We start from the raw sequence: 18,020 nt of genomic DNA on the forward strand, positions 1-18,020 counted from the left end.
ATGTTATTTTGTTGCAAGCACTACTATTATTTTGAACACAGCTGTATGTCGTTCAGTCTGGAGAACTTTAACATCTTCGAAGTCCGGAGTGTGGCCATACTCAATTGCATGGCTGGCTAATGCAGTTTTTCCAGGGTTGTTGGATTTGATGTCCGACTTGTGGTTGGACATGCGTTGGCGGAGAAATTGTTTTGTTGTGCCAATGTAGCACAAATTGCATGGTTCATTCGGTTTTCCTTTGCAGTTAATCTTGTAGATCACATCTGTAGCTTTGTCTTTCTCTGGTTTGTTTTTGAGTTTTGTGAAGAGATGGCTGAGCGTCATGTTGGGCTTATAAGCCATGAGAACATTTTTGGTTTTGTTGACGATAGATTTTTTGAAATTTACCGTTAAGCTAGGTACAAAAATAACGCTGTTATAGTAGCCAGTTGGACGATCATCTTTTTTGGTTTGGGGAATTTTGTTCTTATGTTTGAAGAGAAGACTGCGTATTAAGGTAGAAGGAAACCCATTGTCTCTCAACATTTTAATTATTTTTTCTTCGTTTGTTCTGTGGAAACAAGTGTCACTTATCGTGAAAATCTTACTTATTAAGTTGGACACTGTATTTAGAATTATGTGTTTCGGATGGTTGGAACGAAAATTGATTAATCTTCCTGATGCCGTGTCTTTTTGGTGCCAATTGAACATAAGAAAATCGTTTTGCCGTCGAATTTTTACATCAAGAAACGCTATTTCAAAATTTTTCTCCATTTCGATGGTGAATTGTATTTTAGGATGAAAACCGTTGAGGGATCTAAGAACGTCTTCAATTTTATCTTTATTTATTACAGCAAATATGTCGTCTACATACTTTGCTGCTGTAATAAATAAAGATAAAATTGAAGACGTTCTTAGATCCCTCAACGGTTTTCATCCTAAAATACAATTCAACATCGAAATGGAGAACAATTTTGAAATAGCGTTTCTTGATGTAAAAATTCGACGGCAAAACGATTTTCTTATGTTCAATTGGCACCAAAAAGATACGGCATCAGGAAGATTAATTAATTTTCGTTCCAACCATCCGAAACACATAATTCTAAATACAGCTTCCAACTTAATAAGTAAGATTTTCACGATAAGTGACACTTGTTTCCACAGAACAAACGAAGAAAAAATAATTAAAATGTTGAGAGACAATGGGTTTCCTTCTACCTTAATACGCAGTCTTCTCTTCAAACATAAGAACAAAATTCTCCAAACCAAAAAAGATGATCGTCCAACTGGCTACTATAGCAGCGTTATTTTTGTACCTGGCTTAACGGTAAATTTCAAAAAATCTATCGTCAACAAAACCAAAAATGTTCTCATGGCTTATAAGCCCAACATGACGCTCAGCCATCTCTTCACAAAACTCAAAAACAAACCAGAGAAAGACAAAGCTACAGATGTGATCTACAAGATTAACTGCAAAGGAAAACCGAATGAACCATGCAATTTGTGCTACATTGGCACAACAAAACAATTTCTCCGCCAACGCATGTCCAACCACAAGTCGGACATCAAATCCAACAACCCTGGAAAAACTGCATTAGCCAGCCATGCAATTGAGTATGGCCACACTCCGGACTTCGAAGATGTTAAAGTTCTCCAGACTGAACGACATACGTCTAAACGATATACACTGGAAACACTGCACATCATTAATAACAAAAACAACATGAACCGAAAGCTCGACACACAAAACATATCATCCGTATATTGTTCTCTTGTCTCATAGTAAATGTCAAAAATATTTGTTTTTTTTTTTTTTTTTTTTTTGTAATAATTAAAGACTAAACTTCTCTTTGAAGTGTATTTTGCTCATTTTTATTTTTTTTAATCTTTGCTTTTTAATGTAGATTACAATTTTTGTTATATTTTTATGTAACGTAAGTTTACAATATTGTTTAAATTTGTTGCACAGTTGTTAATAAATTATTTGTTTTTATTTTGATAAAATAAAGTTCCCCTGAAGAAGACAGCAACCCCTGTCGAAACGTCGGGAAAAGCTAATGGTTACTTAAGGGGTTATATCTAGTTGTAAGTGCGAAAAAACGTTCTTTTTTGCGGATTTTTTGTGAAGAGGCATTTCATTATACAAACATAAAGAATACATGTATATATAGCAAATTTAATGTATAAAAATAATTCGCTGTGTATTTAGAAAAATATTGGGTTCCGTTATTTTTGTAGTAGATCTCCTAGACGACCTCCAAAAAAAGCTGTCTGGCGGTGAGCAAGATATCTCTGATACAAATCACCCAAAATTGAAAAATCCAAAATATTCATTTCCAGGATAGACAAATGCAGGTAATGAACGAAGGAATAGTCAAAATTTTGATTTTTGACAAAATGGCGTCTTCTCAAAGACAAAAATCGTTTTTTTTTCACGAAAATTTACACTTTAAAATGGCATAAAAAATCCAATTATTGTCAAAAACCTTTTTCCTTCGTTCATTACCTGACAAAAGTATCAAAGAAAATTCAGTAAAAATTTCAAGCCGATCGGTCCAGCCGTTCCGGAGTAATCGTGCTCACCGCTAGACACATTGTTTTTGGAGGTCGTCTAGGAGATCTACTACAAAAATAACGGAACCCAATATTTTTTTAAATACACAGCGAATTCTTTTTATACATTAAATTTGCTATAGGGATATGTATTCCTTAGGTTTATATAATTAAATGCCTCTTTACAAAAAATCCACAAAAAAGAAGGTTTTTTTTGCACTTACAACTAGATATAACCCCTTAATTGTTTCATTACTACAACCACTGCGACCAAAAAAGCCAAAGGAATACAAGATTTTAATCTTTTCCACTTCTTTCGATTATAAACTCTAAATTGGTCAATAAATCATCTTTAAAAGAATTTTAATCTTAGGTGAGTACGATGCATGCATATCGTATAAAGGTATCAAGAAGAATATTGTTGTTGTGGTCTCTAAAAATAACAGTCCTCCTTTGCTTGGTCGTGCATTTTTGAGAGCATTTAATTTTGAATTGATGCAAGTTAACTCGGTAGAAACTAATGATAAATACTCAATTGTTGTTGAGCAGATAAAAAACGAGTTTTCGGAAGTTTTCAAAGAAGAGCTAGGCACTTTTAACATTAGTAAAATATCATTACATTTATGCGATAATTCAAAGCCTGTTTTTTTTTTAAACCCCGGCCTTTGCCACTAGCATGGAAAGAGAGAGTTGAAAAGCAATTGCGAGGTTTAGTCAGAGTGGTGTGCTTGAGCACATTAACAACTCTGAATGGGCAACTCCTTTGGTTCCAATTTTGAAACCAAATGGCGATCTTCGAATTTGTGCTGAACGGCGGTGAATTATTCACAAAACTTGATTTGTCGAATGCTTACAACCAACTTTTATTAGATGAAAAATCGCAGCTTCTTTGTACCTGGAGTACACATATCGGTTTATTAAAAGTTAAGCGATTACCGTTTGGTGTTAAAACCGCAGCCGCAATTTTTCAAAAGTCAATGGAAACGTTATTACGAGGAATTCCATTTGTTGTGGTATATCAAGATGATATTACAATCACGGGTCCAAATATTGGACAGCACATTACAACATTGAAGTCGGTTTTAACAAAGCTTAAATCAGCTGGACTTAGGTTAAATGTTGGGAAATGTGAATTTTTCAAATCTAAAATTTGCTACTTAGGATTTACTATCGATAAGCATGGGTTGAGTAAAAACAACGATCGGATTTCAAGTGTCTCATTAGCACCTATCCCGAAAGATGTTTCTGAGCTCAGGGCTTTTATTGGTATGGTGAACTACTATTCAAAGTTAATTAACAACTTCTCTAGTAAAATGTTTCCTTTATATGAGCTTTTACGCAAAAACATTAAATTTATCTGGTCAGAAGAATGCCAAAAATCATATGAATTGATAAAATCGGAAATTACGTCAGATCAGGTCTTAGTGCATTTCAACCCTGATATGCCTATTATTCTAACCACAGATGCCAGCAGCAATGCTGTAGCTGGGGTTCTTTCTCACAAATTGAACGAAGGTTCGAGGCCAATTGCCTATGTATCAAGGGCATTGACAAAAAGTGAGAGTAACTATAGTACTCTCGAGAAAGAAGCCCTCGCTATTATTTTTTGTGTTTCAAAACTGAAACAATACCTGTTGGGAAATAAGTTCGTTTTGCGAACCGACCATAAACCGCTTTTAAGTATTTTTGGGGAGCATAAGGGTTTGCCTCTCATGGCCTCTGCACGCATGCAGAGATGGGCTCTCATACTTTCAGGTTTTGAGTATACTGTTGAGTATATAAAAAATGGTACATTAAATGATGCCGATGGCCTTTCACGAATCCCACAAATCTTTTCTGTGAATGATTATAATGAGATTAACTACGTGAACTATATTGAATCAGAAAATTATTTAAATTTGAGTTTCAAGGACATAGCTCGGGAAACAAGACGTGACTCAGTGCTGTAAAAGCTCAGTGAAGCCATTCAAAAAATCAGATGAATTTTCGGTAGAATACGATTGCGTGTTATGGGTTTATCGCACCATTGTACCTACAAAGCTGCGAACACACATACTTTCTGAACTACATGCCTCACATTTGGGTATTGTTAAGACCAAAATGCTGGCTCGTTCTTACGTTTGGTGGCCAGGAATGGATGCAGATATTGAAAATTTAATTCAAAATTGTATTCCTTGTCAAGAATTACAACCTAGTCCAGAAAAAAGTTCGTTAATCCCATGGAACCCTTCTTACTCGGTATGGAGTCGAGTTCATGCAGATTTTGCAGGTCCTATTGGGAACTTTTATTTTTTTATTGTCATTGACTCATTTTCCAAATGGGTTGAAGTATTCAAGACGAAGGAGATTACTTCTTCATTTACTATTAGTAAACTCAGGGAATTATTTTGTCGTGACGGACTAGTTGACGTTCTCGTAACAGACAACGGTCGACAATTTACGTCAAATGAATTTTCTACATTTACAAAAAATAATGGTGTTAAACACATTTTTACGGCACCTGGACATCCGGCAACAAATGGCCAAGCCGAAAATTTTGTTAAAATTTAAAAAAAATCTATCCTTGCAAATCTGAAGGATCATAAAAACGTCTGTATAGACACAATTTTAAATAGATTTATGGTTGATTATCGCAACACTAAACATTGTTCGACTGGTGAATCACCAGCCAAGGTTTTCTTTGGGCGCGTTCTGAAAACACGTTTTAGTTCTTTAAAACCTCCAATCACAAGAGAAAAGATATTAGATAGTCAACATAAAAGTGTTGCGAATTATAAAGGCAATCGCAATGCTGAATTTTCCAAAGGACGAAAAGTTATGATTAGAGACTACAGAAACATCAATAAACTAAGTTGGACTCAAGCAACAGTAAGAAAACAACTTGGACCTCGGACATATTCGTGCATCATTACTCATAATAACAGAGAGATTGAGCGGCACTTAGATCAAATTAGAAATCAAAACGTCAGTCAAAACAATAATCAAGATCAACAAACTGAAATCAATGTGCAAGCGAGGTCATCAGACATTCAATCTGATATTGTAACTAGTGCAGAAGGCAGTTCCGGAGATGTCTCTGTTTTGTCCGATCAGGCACTTCAAAGTGGCACTGACAGAGCGTTGAGGCCACGTCTTACTAAAATAAATTATTCTGAATAATTATGTTAGAATATTGTATAAACTTGAATTTTTGATATAATGTAGCTTTATTTTTTAATTTAAAAGAAATGTATCTATGTATATATAAAACTTGAATTTCACATTATTGTTAATCTTTTTGAGAGGGGGCGTGTTGGGTACTGCCAAAATAATGAATATCTGGCATAACTAAAACGTTCTTCTTCTTCTTTCTATTTTACTTCCTCTTCTTTATCCATCTTGTATTAAATGAAATAAACCATTCTTTTGTAATCACTTATTGAAACCACACGTGTTTTACTTTCTTTGGTTAAGCCTAGCTTTGACAAATATATTACAGTTTCATACGGGGAAGAAGTCTTTTTTTGGTAAATGGTATAATTGTTGTCTTAGTAGGATTGATGTTAAGTCCTGCCGATAGACACCATTTCCGAATGTTTTTCAATCCTCCTTGAATAATATCGCAGTTTCTTCAAACTTCCCACTGGCTATTATTACTATATCATCGGCAAAACCGAGACATCGTATACCTAGGGAAGTAAGATTTTCTAGTAGTTCATCAACAACAATACTCCAAAGCAAGGGTGAAAGGACCCCCCCTGAGGACAGCCTCTTGTTGTGATGATAGTTTGTACATTAAGACCTGCCCTTACCTCAGCTGTTCTTGTGCTCAGCATTTCATTGATCCATCTCACTACATTGATAGGAACTTTTTTCCTTTCAAGAGCTTTGTTTACAGCGACATGTGAGGTGTTATCAAATGCTCCCTCTATGTCTAGAAAAGCACTAAGGGCTGTTTCTTTTGCATCCAAAGCTCTTTGTATGTAATTTGTAAGCTCGAAAAGGGCAGTTTCCGTAGATTTTTCTGCCCTGTAAGCATGCTGGCGATGGTTAAGTGGCCCCACACCATGCCAAGAAAAACATCCCCAAACAAGAATACTAACCCCACCATCGTTAACAGCCTATATGTTATACTGCGGGTCACATTTCAATTGCCCCACGCGGGGAAATTCCATATGGAGCTTTTGGATATGCCCCATATGGGGCATAAGAGACATTTTCAAATGCCCCATACGGAAATTATCCGCGTGGGGCAATTGAATTGTGACCCGCAGTATAACATATAGGCTGTTAAAGATGGTGGGGCTAGTATTCTTGTTTGGGGATGTTTTTCTTGGCATGGTGTGGGGCCACTTCATCGGGTAGAGGGTATTATGGACCACCTTAAATGCAAGGAAATCATAAGTGACAATATTCTACCTTTTACTGAGAAGGAAATGCCTTTAAAGTGGAAATTTCTACAGGATAACGATCCAAAACATAAGACTAAGTCTGTGAAACAATGGGTATCCGTCCGAAAAATCGGTGTTATGGAATTGCCAAGCCAGTCCCCAGATCTGAATCCTATTGAGGACTTGTAGAGTGACGTGGGAAAAGCGATTAATAGATCTGATACCTCAAATTTGGACTAACTTTGGCAGGAATTTCGACGAGCTTGGTACTCAGTACCTGTTGAACGATTTCGGAGTCTTGTTACGTCTATTAACCGCCGGTTTCATGCTGTGATTAGTACTAAGGGTTACCCAACCAAATACGGGTTATTTTCTTTTACATAATTGTGTTAAATTTTTTGTTAGGTAATTTGTTTTTGTTTTTAGGAAGTGTGCTATTTATTTTGTCCTAAAAAACTTGAACCCATTAATGATTTTGTTGTTATTTTTGTTAAAGAATTCAATGTACCTACTTAATTTCTTTTTTAAAAAATCAAATTTATCTGTGTTCTTACTTCCTCATTAATAAAACAGCTCTTTTGAGTTAAAAAAGTGAGACAAAATTTCATTTTAGAAATTTTAGTGTAGGTACATGTGCTATTTATTTTGTCGCCACTGTATATGAACCTTGTACTAGTGCTAAACTTCAGCATTGCTACCGATTTCAGAAGATAAAAGTGGCTAATCCACGGATTAAATATTTGTACAACTGGCCCTGTATATACAACGGCCACTTTTTGCAAAAAGTGGGAAATTGACAAAAGTAATTTTTGTTTCTTTCTAGCGCCATTTATATTAAAAATAACTACACAAATTGTTTTGGATATCAAGAAATAAGTTTTCTGCATCATTGCTTTTAATTTTGGGTTGCAAAAACAGTCACAAAATGAGTTTGAAAATTTTCGCTTTCTGACTTTTAAAAAGTGCTCGTTGTAGTTATACCCTTAAAGTCGAGGTGGTAAAATGAGAATTGAAGATTCACACATAGGTACAAAGACACGCCCTTTCAAACACACTTATCTGTTTGACATACCTTCAAGCAAACAAGTCCGACCTCGGTCCGAATCCGCTCCGCCTCAGGCGTAGCTGAGTCCGACTTCGGCTCAGAAACGGGTCCGAAGGCGGCTCAAATTAGTATGGACATTATAATCACCGCGAAGCCGATTGCATATGTATTGGTGTGGTGAAAATCTCCACTCCAAGAAAATGGAGCCGAAGTCGTACCCGAGTCGGAGCTGCGAAAACCTACCAGAAAAAGCAATAAAAAAAAAAGAAATGACGCATTTGCGACCAAAAAAAAAGAACAATATATATTTTTTTTTTTTGGATTTTTTTTATTTTGACAAACAAACTTTTATTTTAATCAGAATAAATACAATATAAAACTTAAAATACAATAAGCCTTTTAATTCATTTGTTGTTGCTGCTGGTTGTTGGTGTTGTGCAGAATTCTTTCATTTCGATAATGATGTCGTCTCACGCCAAAATATTTTTTTTTTTCATTTTTCGAACTTCCACTTCCCGGTTGCACATTGAAAATCGCGACTTGCAAACACAACATTTTTCATATTTCATTTTGCATAGTAAATTTTACATATTTTTTATATTATTATTTAATATATTTAAAAAAGAATTAACTATACAAGACACGACACGAGACACTTCACAAAGGGAATAACAAAATGACGCTGTTTTTTTTTGCCCTTGTCTTTCCTACGATCTTTTTTTCCTTTTCACTCTTTCACCACGCTTCTATTTCAACTTTGTGTTCATACACAATAAGTTGCAAGCGTGTGAGTGCAACCCCGTTTTTCTCGGTCGGAGTGTCTTTTCTGAACTCCGTTTTCTTGCTTGAAGGGATTTGCTGAACATTTGTCATTGTTTTCTTTTAAAAAGTTAAGTTTATATGAAAACAATTACAGAACTAGATTTCATCAACTATTTTCCAGGAAAAATCTGAGATTTTTACACAAAAATTTCAAAAGCAATAATTAGAAAACGACATAAGTTAAATATTTTTAAAGTTGTTCTGACAACAAAATTAAAAACAATGATGCAGAAAACTTATTTCCTGATGTCAAAAACAATTTTTGTTTCGTGAGTGACTGACTCAAATACGGCGCAAATAAATGGCGCTAGAAAGAACAAAAATTTGTGCAGTTTTGTAAATTTCCTACTTTTTGCCAAAAGTGGCCGTTGTAGTTAAGTAAAGGTTATTTATACAAATGTTGACAGTTAACGCGATTCCATGAGTACCACTATTCCCTTCAAGCAAACAAGTCCGGCCTCGGTCCGAATCCACTCCGCCTCAGGCGGAGATGAGTCCGACTTCGGCTCAGAAACGGGTCCGAAGGCGGCTCAAATTAGTATGGAAATTATAATCACCGTGGAGCCGATTTTATATGTATTGGTTTTTTCACCACGATTTCTCCTTGGACTTTGTGTTCATACACAAAAAGTTACAAGTGTGTCGGTCGGAGTGTCTTTTCTGAACTCCGTTTTTTTGCTTGAAGGGTTCCCTTCAAGCAAACAAGTCCAACCTCGGTCCGAATCCGCTCCGCCTCAGGCGGAGCTGAGTCCGACTTCAGCTCAGAAACGGGTCCGAATTCGGCTCAAATTAGTATGGAAATTATAATCACCGCGGAGCAGATTTTATATGTATTGGTTTTTTCACCACCATTTCTCCTTCGACTTTGTGTTCACACACAAAAAGTTGCAAGTGTGTGAGTGCAACCCCGTTTTTCTCGGTCGGAGTGTCTTTTCTGAACTCCGTTTTCTTGCTTGAAGGGTTGTCAAAATTAAACTTCAAAAGTGGTCCACAATTCACATTTCACGTACGAATTTCAATTTCGATCTTTCGACCCTACATATAAACGGGCCACCTATAAGAACCTCAATTTTATGAACGACGACTGACTAAATTTACCAACCCTTCAAGCAAACGAGTACGACTTCGGTCCGAATCGGCTCCGACCTCGACTACGAAACGGGTCCCACGGCCGGCGGCTCAAATTAGTATGGAAATTATAATTACCGCGGAACCGATTGCATATGTATTGGTATTTTCACCACGATTTCTCCTTCGACTTTGTGTTCATACACAAAAAGTTACCAGTGTGTGACTGCAATCTCGTTTTTCGCGATTTGAGGTCGGAGTGTCTTTTCTGAGCTCGGTTTTCTTGCTTGAAGGGAACATACCCCAATATGTCAAAAGCTTATTGTAAAAGAAAACCAAAATAACAAATCAAACTTTGAACAAATGCAGATGGATGTACAAATGGAAAATCAGGAAAATAAAATAAAATAGCTGCGGATGGGCAACTGCGGATACTTTTTTTTGGTAAATCGAATTTGTCTGCACATAGCGGTGCAAAAAAAACACGCCTAATGTCTTGGAAACTATCGAGGAACCAGAGCTGGTTAGTTATAGTTTTGATCCAATATATTAGTCCAAGTCCATAGTACGAGAAGTATACCTAAAACTGTATATTAAACCCTCTATATGATCTGGAATATTCTCTGGACTGATGAAAGCAAATTAGTTCTTTTTTGCGACGACCACGGAACACGAAATTCAATCCTAGATACATTTAAAAACTAATTAATATGGAGGTTCCAGTAAAAGGTTTCGGGGATACATCTACCACAGATAATAAATTATACACATGTCTTATTCATATGGAGAGAAATGATATATGAAACTGAAATTGACCAAAAAAGAGCTTTTCCAAAAGCTTTAAAATATTCAGTAAAAACACACAAAATCATCTCGATCATCTTCTTTCTTGAAAAAAAACATCTTCTTTCCTATGAGAGTGAGTGAGAAAAAAATGTCCAATTGAAAAAGAGCTTTTTTCAGCTTTATTTTTGAAAGCTCCTTATCTGGTAAGGAGAAAAAAATGATTCATATTTTTCTGAACAGACAAGATATCTTGTATGATTATATTATCTGTGCTTCTACTACTATGGACCTGGCCCAATATATTGGCTCAAAACTATAATTAACCAGCTCTGGTACCTGTTCCTACGTTCTGGAACTTATTCGAGAACTTCTCGCATCGAAAATTTGTGAAACAAAAATTCCAAATGTTTCTCTATTTGGATAAATAAACTGTGTCTGTATCTCGATGTGAGAAGCAACCCTGTAAATTTTGTATTCCATTGGAAAATATTGGAAATTTTCAAAAAAAGGGAAAATATTTTTACCTTCGGCCATCTAAGGTCATATAGACGTACAGTAGCGAGCAAAAAAAATGCAAACAATAAAAACATTTACATTTTTTTGCTCGTCTAAAAACGCATATTTAAGTAGACTTTTGACCAAATAATGGTTTTGGAGTAAAATATTCCACAAATTGACTCTGTTTAGTGAAAATAAAACAGTTTCAATATGCCAAATTTGGTAACTTAGTTCTTGTTGAAAACTCTTTAAACCTCTTTCGTTTGCATTTTTTTTGCTCGCTACTGTAGTTTTACATTAATTATCCCAAGGCTCGGAAGTCCGAAGGTAGAGCAGTCGGTCAGCGAGTGGAGGGTACCGAGTTCAAGTCACGGTTAGGAAATGAAATTTTTTCTTTTCTTTTTCTTTAATATTCTTTTTTTTATTTTTTCAGAAGTAACATCCCACATTTAATGCAAGATTCTCATTTTTTTTTTTTTTCAAATATCTTACTTTCTCGCATCTCACAAGAGTAATTTTGGCAGTTAAATCGAGAAATTATATCGATAATTTTCTAACAGACACAGTTTTATTCACATTTTTCCAGTCTTTCACGCATTCTTATTCAGAAATGTTTCAAGTCGAGAAAATATTGTTTATAGAAACAAGCAAATGTGAGAAAATGATAGTTTGCAAAACATTCTGCTGCTATTACACCGACTTAAAAATGCCGCTAAAATGGGTCTTCCCATTCACACCAAAAGAGCAGCCAAGCAATGGTTTCAAGAGACTAAGATTGCTCAGTTTCTCAGAACACAATCCCCTCTAGAAACTTCGGGGGGATATAGGAGAAGATGTGTCTAATGCCAATTCTTAAAATAACGGGAGTAATGGACCGTTGTTGAGCAGGTTGGGCGATCTATCACACCTCAAAGATCTCAGGGACTTTACGACTACATGAAAGGTCGTAGCTAAGTGGTAAAGTGACGGTCATGGGAGCAAATACTACCTTTTCTCTAATAAAATACCGTTTAATACCGTTTTGTTTTTGCTCTCTAATAACATTATTTCAAATACTTTTCGTGATGATTTTTTGTGAATTATTTCTCAAACATCGAATTTCACGGTTTTGACTTTTAAATGTCCATATCTCGAGTAGCAGATTTTTTACATTTTTGATTTGTATGTGTGGCTTATATAATTTAACAATATCTAACGATTCCAGTATCAATCTTTTTTCTACCACTTTTTGTTAAGGAAATAGCTTTTTGACCTTTTTCTAAATTTACCTCAGTTTCTACTTCTAAAATGTCAAATTTGTAAAAATCCGGAATATTCAAATTTTTAAATTTTATTTTCTCTGACATAATTTTTTTTTACACCTCTAACACTTACAATATAAGCAGGGTGGCGTTGTCGTAAAAACGCAATATATGAACTTTAGACGTGGCAACCCTATGCCTTGACAGGATGTCGCCAGGCAACCCATGTGCAAACTGTTTCTTTAGACACTACCCTTAGGAAAATATAGCTTTCAACTGGTATAACGACGTGGATAGGTCGTCCTATGACGGGATCTTCTCCTTAATATATTGAAATACGAAAATAAGTACTTTTTCAAAAAGTCCCTTCGCGAAAACGGTAAGTTAAATTAAAAATTTGACAAATACGTGTCAAGTTATTTTATTTTTTCTAACTTATCAAATAAAAATTATTTAAAAAAATCTTTCATTCTGATTTTTGTGAATAATTATTTCTGAAATACCGAATTCGAGTGTCATGACTTTAAAATGACTATGGGTGATATGCATAAAAACGTAGTACTTACTTAAAGTAAAAGATGAAAGTAAATACTATAAATTCTAGTAAAAGGTAAAATTCATAGTATATACTTAATTTCGTATGCATAAAAAAAAGTACCTGCTAGCAGGCAAATACTTTTAGTATATACTGAATTCATCCAAGTAAATACTAGAATTCACCCAAAAATTATAGTAAATACTTTTTTTTAGATTATTTGTATTCGTTTGGTGTTTACAAATAAATTGTTTTGGAAGTTATACGGTTTAATCCATTATAAATTTACTGTTTCTAAGTTTTAGTTTGTGAACATCTGTTCGTGCTATTTTGTGAGTCAAAAGTAAATCAGCAGCAGAGATGAGTAGCAATACGAAAGATTTGTCAATAAGCCAAATGCACTTAGCTTTTGTGCGAATTTTAAAAGTGCATAATGTAGTTATGAGTAAGTCACAGCAACCCTCTATTAAAAAAGGTAAGGCGGAGGCTATACAAATATATATTAATGAATACAAATCTGAAACTGGGGCGACACTAAACGAAGAACCACACGAACCAAAGTAATTTTTGAAGGTTTTTTGAGTGAACTCGAATCTGAAGTCAGAAAAAATTGATTTGCCTCCGTTTTTGAAATATTACCGTTATAAAATGACCAAAAACGTAATTTTGGCCGTTTTTAATGCAATATTTTTATGTGAGGTAATTTATTAAAAACAAATTTCTAACGGTTCTATATTTTTTTTTCCAAAAACTGTTTAAATCTTTCCGATATCTTTTTTATTGCCCAAGATTTCTTAAGTTTAAGTTAATTAGTCAAAAACAAACTTAACTTTATTTAAAGTTTAAGGGCGAAATTCATAGTTGTTACTCAAGTTAAGATTTTTCTCAAATTGAGCATTGACTTGAGAAAATATCTCAATCAAACTCACAATGAAATTTGACTGATTTGATTAAACTGTCATCTAAAATAAATATTTTTTTAATTATTCGCTATCATTTTTTTCCTTTAATGTTATATCGTTAAATCGCGTCAAACACAAAATCAAATCGATACCGAATTTTTAAAAAAATACATTTTTAGATGAGAGTTTACGTAAATTAGTCAAATTTCTTTGTGAGTTTGATTGAGAAAAATATTTTCTCAAGTCAATGCTCAAGTTGAAAAAAATCTTAACTTGAGTAACGACTATGAATTCCGCTCTAAGTCACTGATCAACAAGATTTTTGCCACAATAACCAAAATATACTTTTCTGAAGGTTTTTGGTGTGCTGAGGTTGAATCCGAAATCAGAAAAATTCTATTAGCATCCGTTTTTGAAATATATATACTACCGTTATACAAAAAAAAAAAACATTTTTATAACGGTAATATTTCAAGAACGGAGGCTAATAGAATTTTTCAGGTTTCGGATTCGACCTCAGTACCCCAAAAACCTTCAGAAAAGTATATTTTAGTTATTGTGGCAAAAAAAAAGAAAGTTTTGGTTGACCAGTGCTGTCTTTGAGCTAAAGATTTATTTCATCTTAAGATATCGCGGGTAATCAAACAGATATCGGAAATATTTAACGAGGTTTTTAAAGAAGGAAGCTCTTCTTCTTTGTTTGTAATGAATTACCTCTTGTGGCAAAAACCTTGCTGATCAGTATTTTTATTTTACTGGAAATTACTTACCAATAAAGTGTTCACTTAACCAATTCACATTTTCCCTTTCAAAACGATAAAGTTGTTTATAATTTGATTCAAAACCCGGTCTTCGATTTTTATAGACTTTTTGGGAATTTAATACGTACAAATTCTGCCATTAGAAAAAAAAATGAACAACCCTATTTTAATAAATATCAAGAACCGATTGCCTCAAATGTGACTTAATACTGCTATTCATTATTTCCACGGCTTCATATACGGTGTTAAAATAAAAAAAAGTATATGCTATGAGATTTACAAGTTGGTATTTTGTAACCTTGAAAAAATCTAGTAATTCCTAAAGTAAAAAAGTACTTACTAGTTTTTATGCATACGGAATAAAGTATTTACTGAAAAAGTTCATCCAAAAAAGTAGTTACTATGACTGATAGTAAATACTTAATTTTCAGCATTTACTTGATTTTTATGCATATCAAAAATAGTATATACTTGAAAACTCTCTAGTAAAAGCATTTACTTTTTTTATGCATATCACCCTATATCTCAAGTTTTAGATTTTTTACATTTTTTACATAAATTTATAATATCTATCGATTCCAATTTCAATTTTATTTCTATCACGTTTTGTTTAGAAAATAGATTTTTTACCTTTTCTAAATTCACCTTTGTTTACCCTACTCAAACTTCAAATTTTAAAAAATCCTGAAAATTAAAATTTTCAAATTAAATTTCCTATGACATATTATTTTTTTTAGAACTCTTAGACTTGCCATATAAGCAGTATTCAAAAATACGCAAAAATAAACTTTAAGGTTTGGCAACCCTATGCCTTGACGGCAACCTATGTGCAATTTATTTCCTTAGACACTACCTTTCAGAAAATATAATTCTCAACTGGTATAACGATGAGGGTAGGTCGTCCTATGGCGGGATTTTAGACTATAAGAAGTTCTACTTAAAAGAAATTCAAAAATCAAAGCTTTTTTTAATTTGTAATGCTTTATTTAAAATATTTTCCAAAGCGCTGCTATATTTTTGCTCGCAGCTATATGTAAATTAGGTTTGTTCTTATCTGCCGGATTGTTCGTGAAATTTTCATGTCAAACATGTCCTTTGATTTGTATAGGTAATGTCATAACTTATATTTTATTAGACTCGCGGATTGTAATGGCAAACTAAGCAGTTTAAATAAAAATTAGAGAATTGTTTATCGCTATTTAGAACCCATCTTGGAATTCCGGAAAAAAACTCTATGTACACATACAAGTTAAACTCGTTTAAAGTTATTTGAAAGATTAGAGTACCTTGTATAAATAAAATAATTTTCTTTACAAAAGACAATATTTACGTTTTTAGGTTCTAGTTGAATGTTTGAAAATGACTCCTTTTCTGCTACTGGTTGCAGAACATTGTCCCGACTGATTACACTGTTTCCATTACTAGTAATATCTCCATTGTGTTCTTCAATAGCTTTCGCCGTTTTTTCTTCATCTCTTTCTTTGGATTTTTCAGGGCAGTTATATAAATCTCTTTGGGAATATTCAATATTTGCTCGACCAAACTAAAATGTATAAAACAAGTTTTTATTTTTTTAATACACGAATAAATAATTTCGAAGCACTGTTTATAATTGACATAATCTATTTGCAGCTGTGCTTTATCTGAAACAACTAGCAATAAAAAATGATACAGTACACACAAAAAAGACAAATTATTTTACGACACATAAAGCACAGCAGGACTCAGGTCAAAAATAATGCGGATAGGTTTAAGCCTAGCATAAAGTTCTTTTTGATAAAAAAAAAAATAAGTGGTGAAAAAGAAATTTTGTTTTTATGAAAAAAATGTCTGTGGTGAACAGATAACAATTGTACGTTTTTTTCCGTCAAAACAATTGAATACACATTGTTTATAATATAAAAATTATACTCTATATAAAAATTATACTATATATAATTTTTTTTTCTTTTGAGATTACAGTTGTGGTGAAATGAAAAATATAATTTTTGGTGCATGGGCTTCAGGTCAAATGAAACAAATATTTTCTTTTTGTCACAACGTTTCGTCCATGTATATGGACATCATCAGGTGAACAATCTAGTACAATTATTATTAGGTATCTTTATTAGTTATGAACTAATTTTAAAATATTACAATTTGAGCAATAACATATTAGACCAGTGCCGATGCCTTCAAAAACATTAAAAAGTACAAAAAAATCATAGTAGGATGAAACCCATTGGAAAAGGAGGCGAATATGATGAAAATTAAAGGAAAAATAAATTACGGGCGAGCCGAGTTCGGGAAGTGGGTGGGTTGAGTTTTTAATGGTAAAAAATGGTATATCTCGATTTCCGGCAAAACTACAAATCCTATAGAAAAAAGTTGTGTGGCAAAGTTGTAGGTAATAAAAAGATCTACAACTTTTGTATCAACGATTTTTTCACATAACCTCAAAATTTATGTGAAAAATTCAAAAAACCGAGTTTTTGGTTTTTTATTTTTATCTTTTTCAAAAACAAAAATTTTTCTACGAAATTTGGTGAAAACTTACCTTATTATGTCCCAAATACACTGTAATTTATTTGATTTAAAATATTAATTTGTTCACCTTATTTTGACTTAATACCAAAAAAACACCCTAATTTTCAATCGAAAATTCACGTGTCAAAATATCAGCTTTTTTCAAAAAGTCGGTGGGCATTTCGTTTGTTAAAATGTCTATTTTCTGATGGTGTAAAAAAAATTTTACATTAGTATACTATAGAACATGTTCTAGTAAAATTCAAAAAATGAAAAAAGCTTGAATTCGAAAAAAAAATTTTATCATTGTTTACAATTTTGGCCTATTTATTCAAATTTACACTTTAATTACTCAAAAAACGTAAGATTAATCAATTTTACATGATATCTTACGTTTTTTGAGTAATTAAAGTGTAAATTTGAATAAATAGGCCAAAATTGTAAACAATGATAAAATTTTTTTTTCGAATTCAAGCTTTTTTCATTTTTTGAATTTTACTAGAACATGTTCTATAGTATACTAATGTAAAATTTTTTTTACACCATCAGAAAATAGACATTTTAACAAACGAAATGCCCACCGACTTTTTGAAAAAAGCTGATATTTTGACACGTGAATTTTCGATTGAAAATTAGGGTGTTTTTTTTGGTATTAAGTCAAAATAAGGTGAACAAATTAATATTTTAAATCAAATAAACTACAGTGTATTTGGGACATAATAAGGTAAGTTTTCACCAAATTTCGTAGAAAAATTTTTGTTTTTGAAAAAGATAAAAATAAAAAACCAAAAACTCGGTTTTTTGAATTTTTCACATAAATTTTGAGGTTATGTGAAAAAATCGTTCATACAAAAGCTGTAGATCTTTTTATTACCTACAACTTTGCTATACAACTTTTTTCTATAGAATTTGTAGTTTTGCCGAAAATCGAGATATACCATTTTTTACCATTAAA

General features: G+C 33.1%; 1 protein-coding gene across 4 annotated transcripts in view; it reads right to left on the reverse strand.

Annotated features, from left to right (window-relative positions):
- Nucleotides 1-18,020, reverse strand: part of LOC129906512 (glycerol-3-phosphate acyltransferase 3) — a 113,909-nt gene that overhangs the window by 76,845 nt on the left and 19,044 nt on the right. For 3 of the 4 annotated variants that reach the window (XM_055982295.1, XM_055982293.1, XM_055982296.1), the window contains exon 2: nt 15,891-16,103. The exons of the other annotated variant lie outside the window; for it this stretch is intronic. In XM_055982295.1, coding sequence (XP_055838270.1) covers nt 15,891-16,103 — 213 coding nt within the window. The remainder of the gene's footprint in view (nt 1-15,890; nt 16,104-18,020) is intronic. 4 annotated transcript variants of the gene reach the window in all.

The sequence above is a fragment of the Episyrphus balteatus genome, chromosome 1 (genome assembly GCF_945859705.1).
Source record: "Episyrphus balteatus chromosome 1, idEpiBalt1.1, whole genome shotgun sequence".
Lineage (NCBI taxonomy): Eukaryota > Metazoa > Arthropoda > Insecta > Diptera > Syrphidae > Episyrphus > Episyrphus balteatus.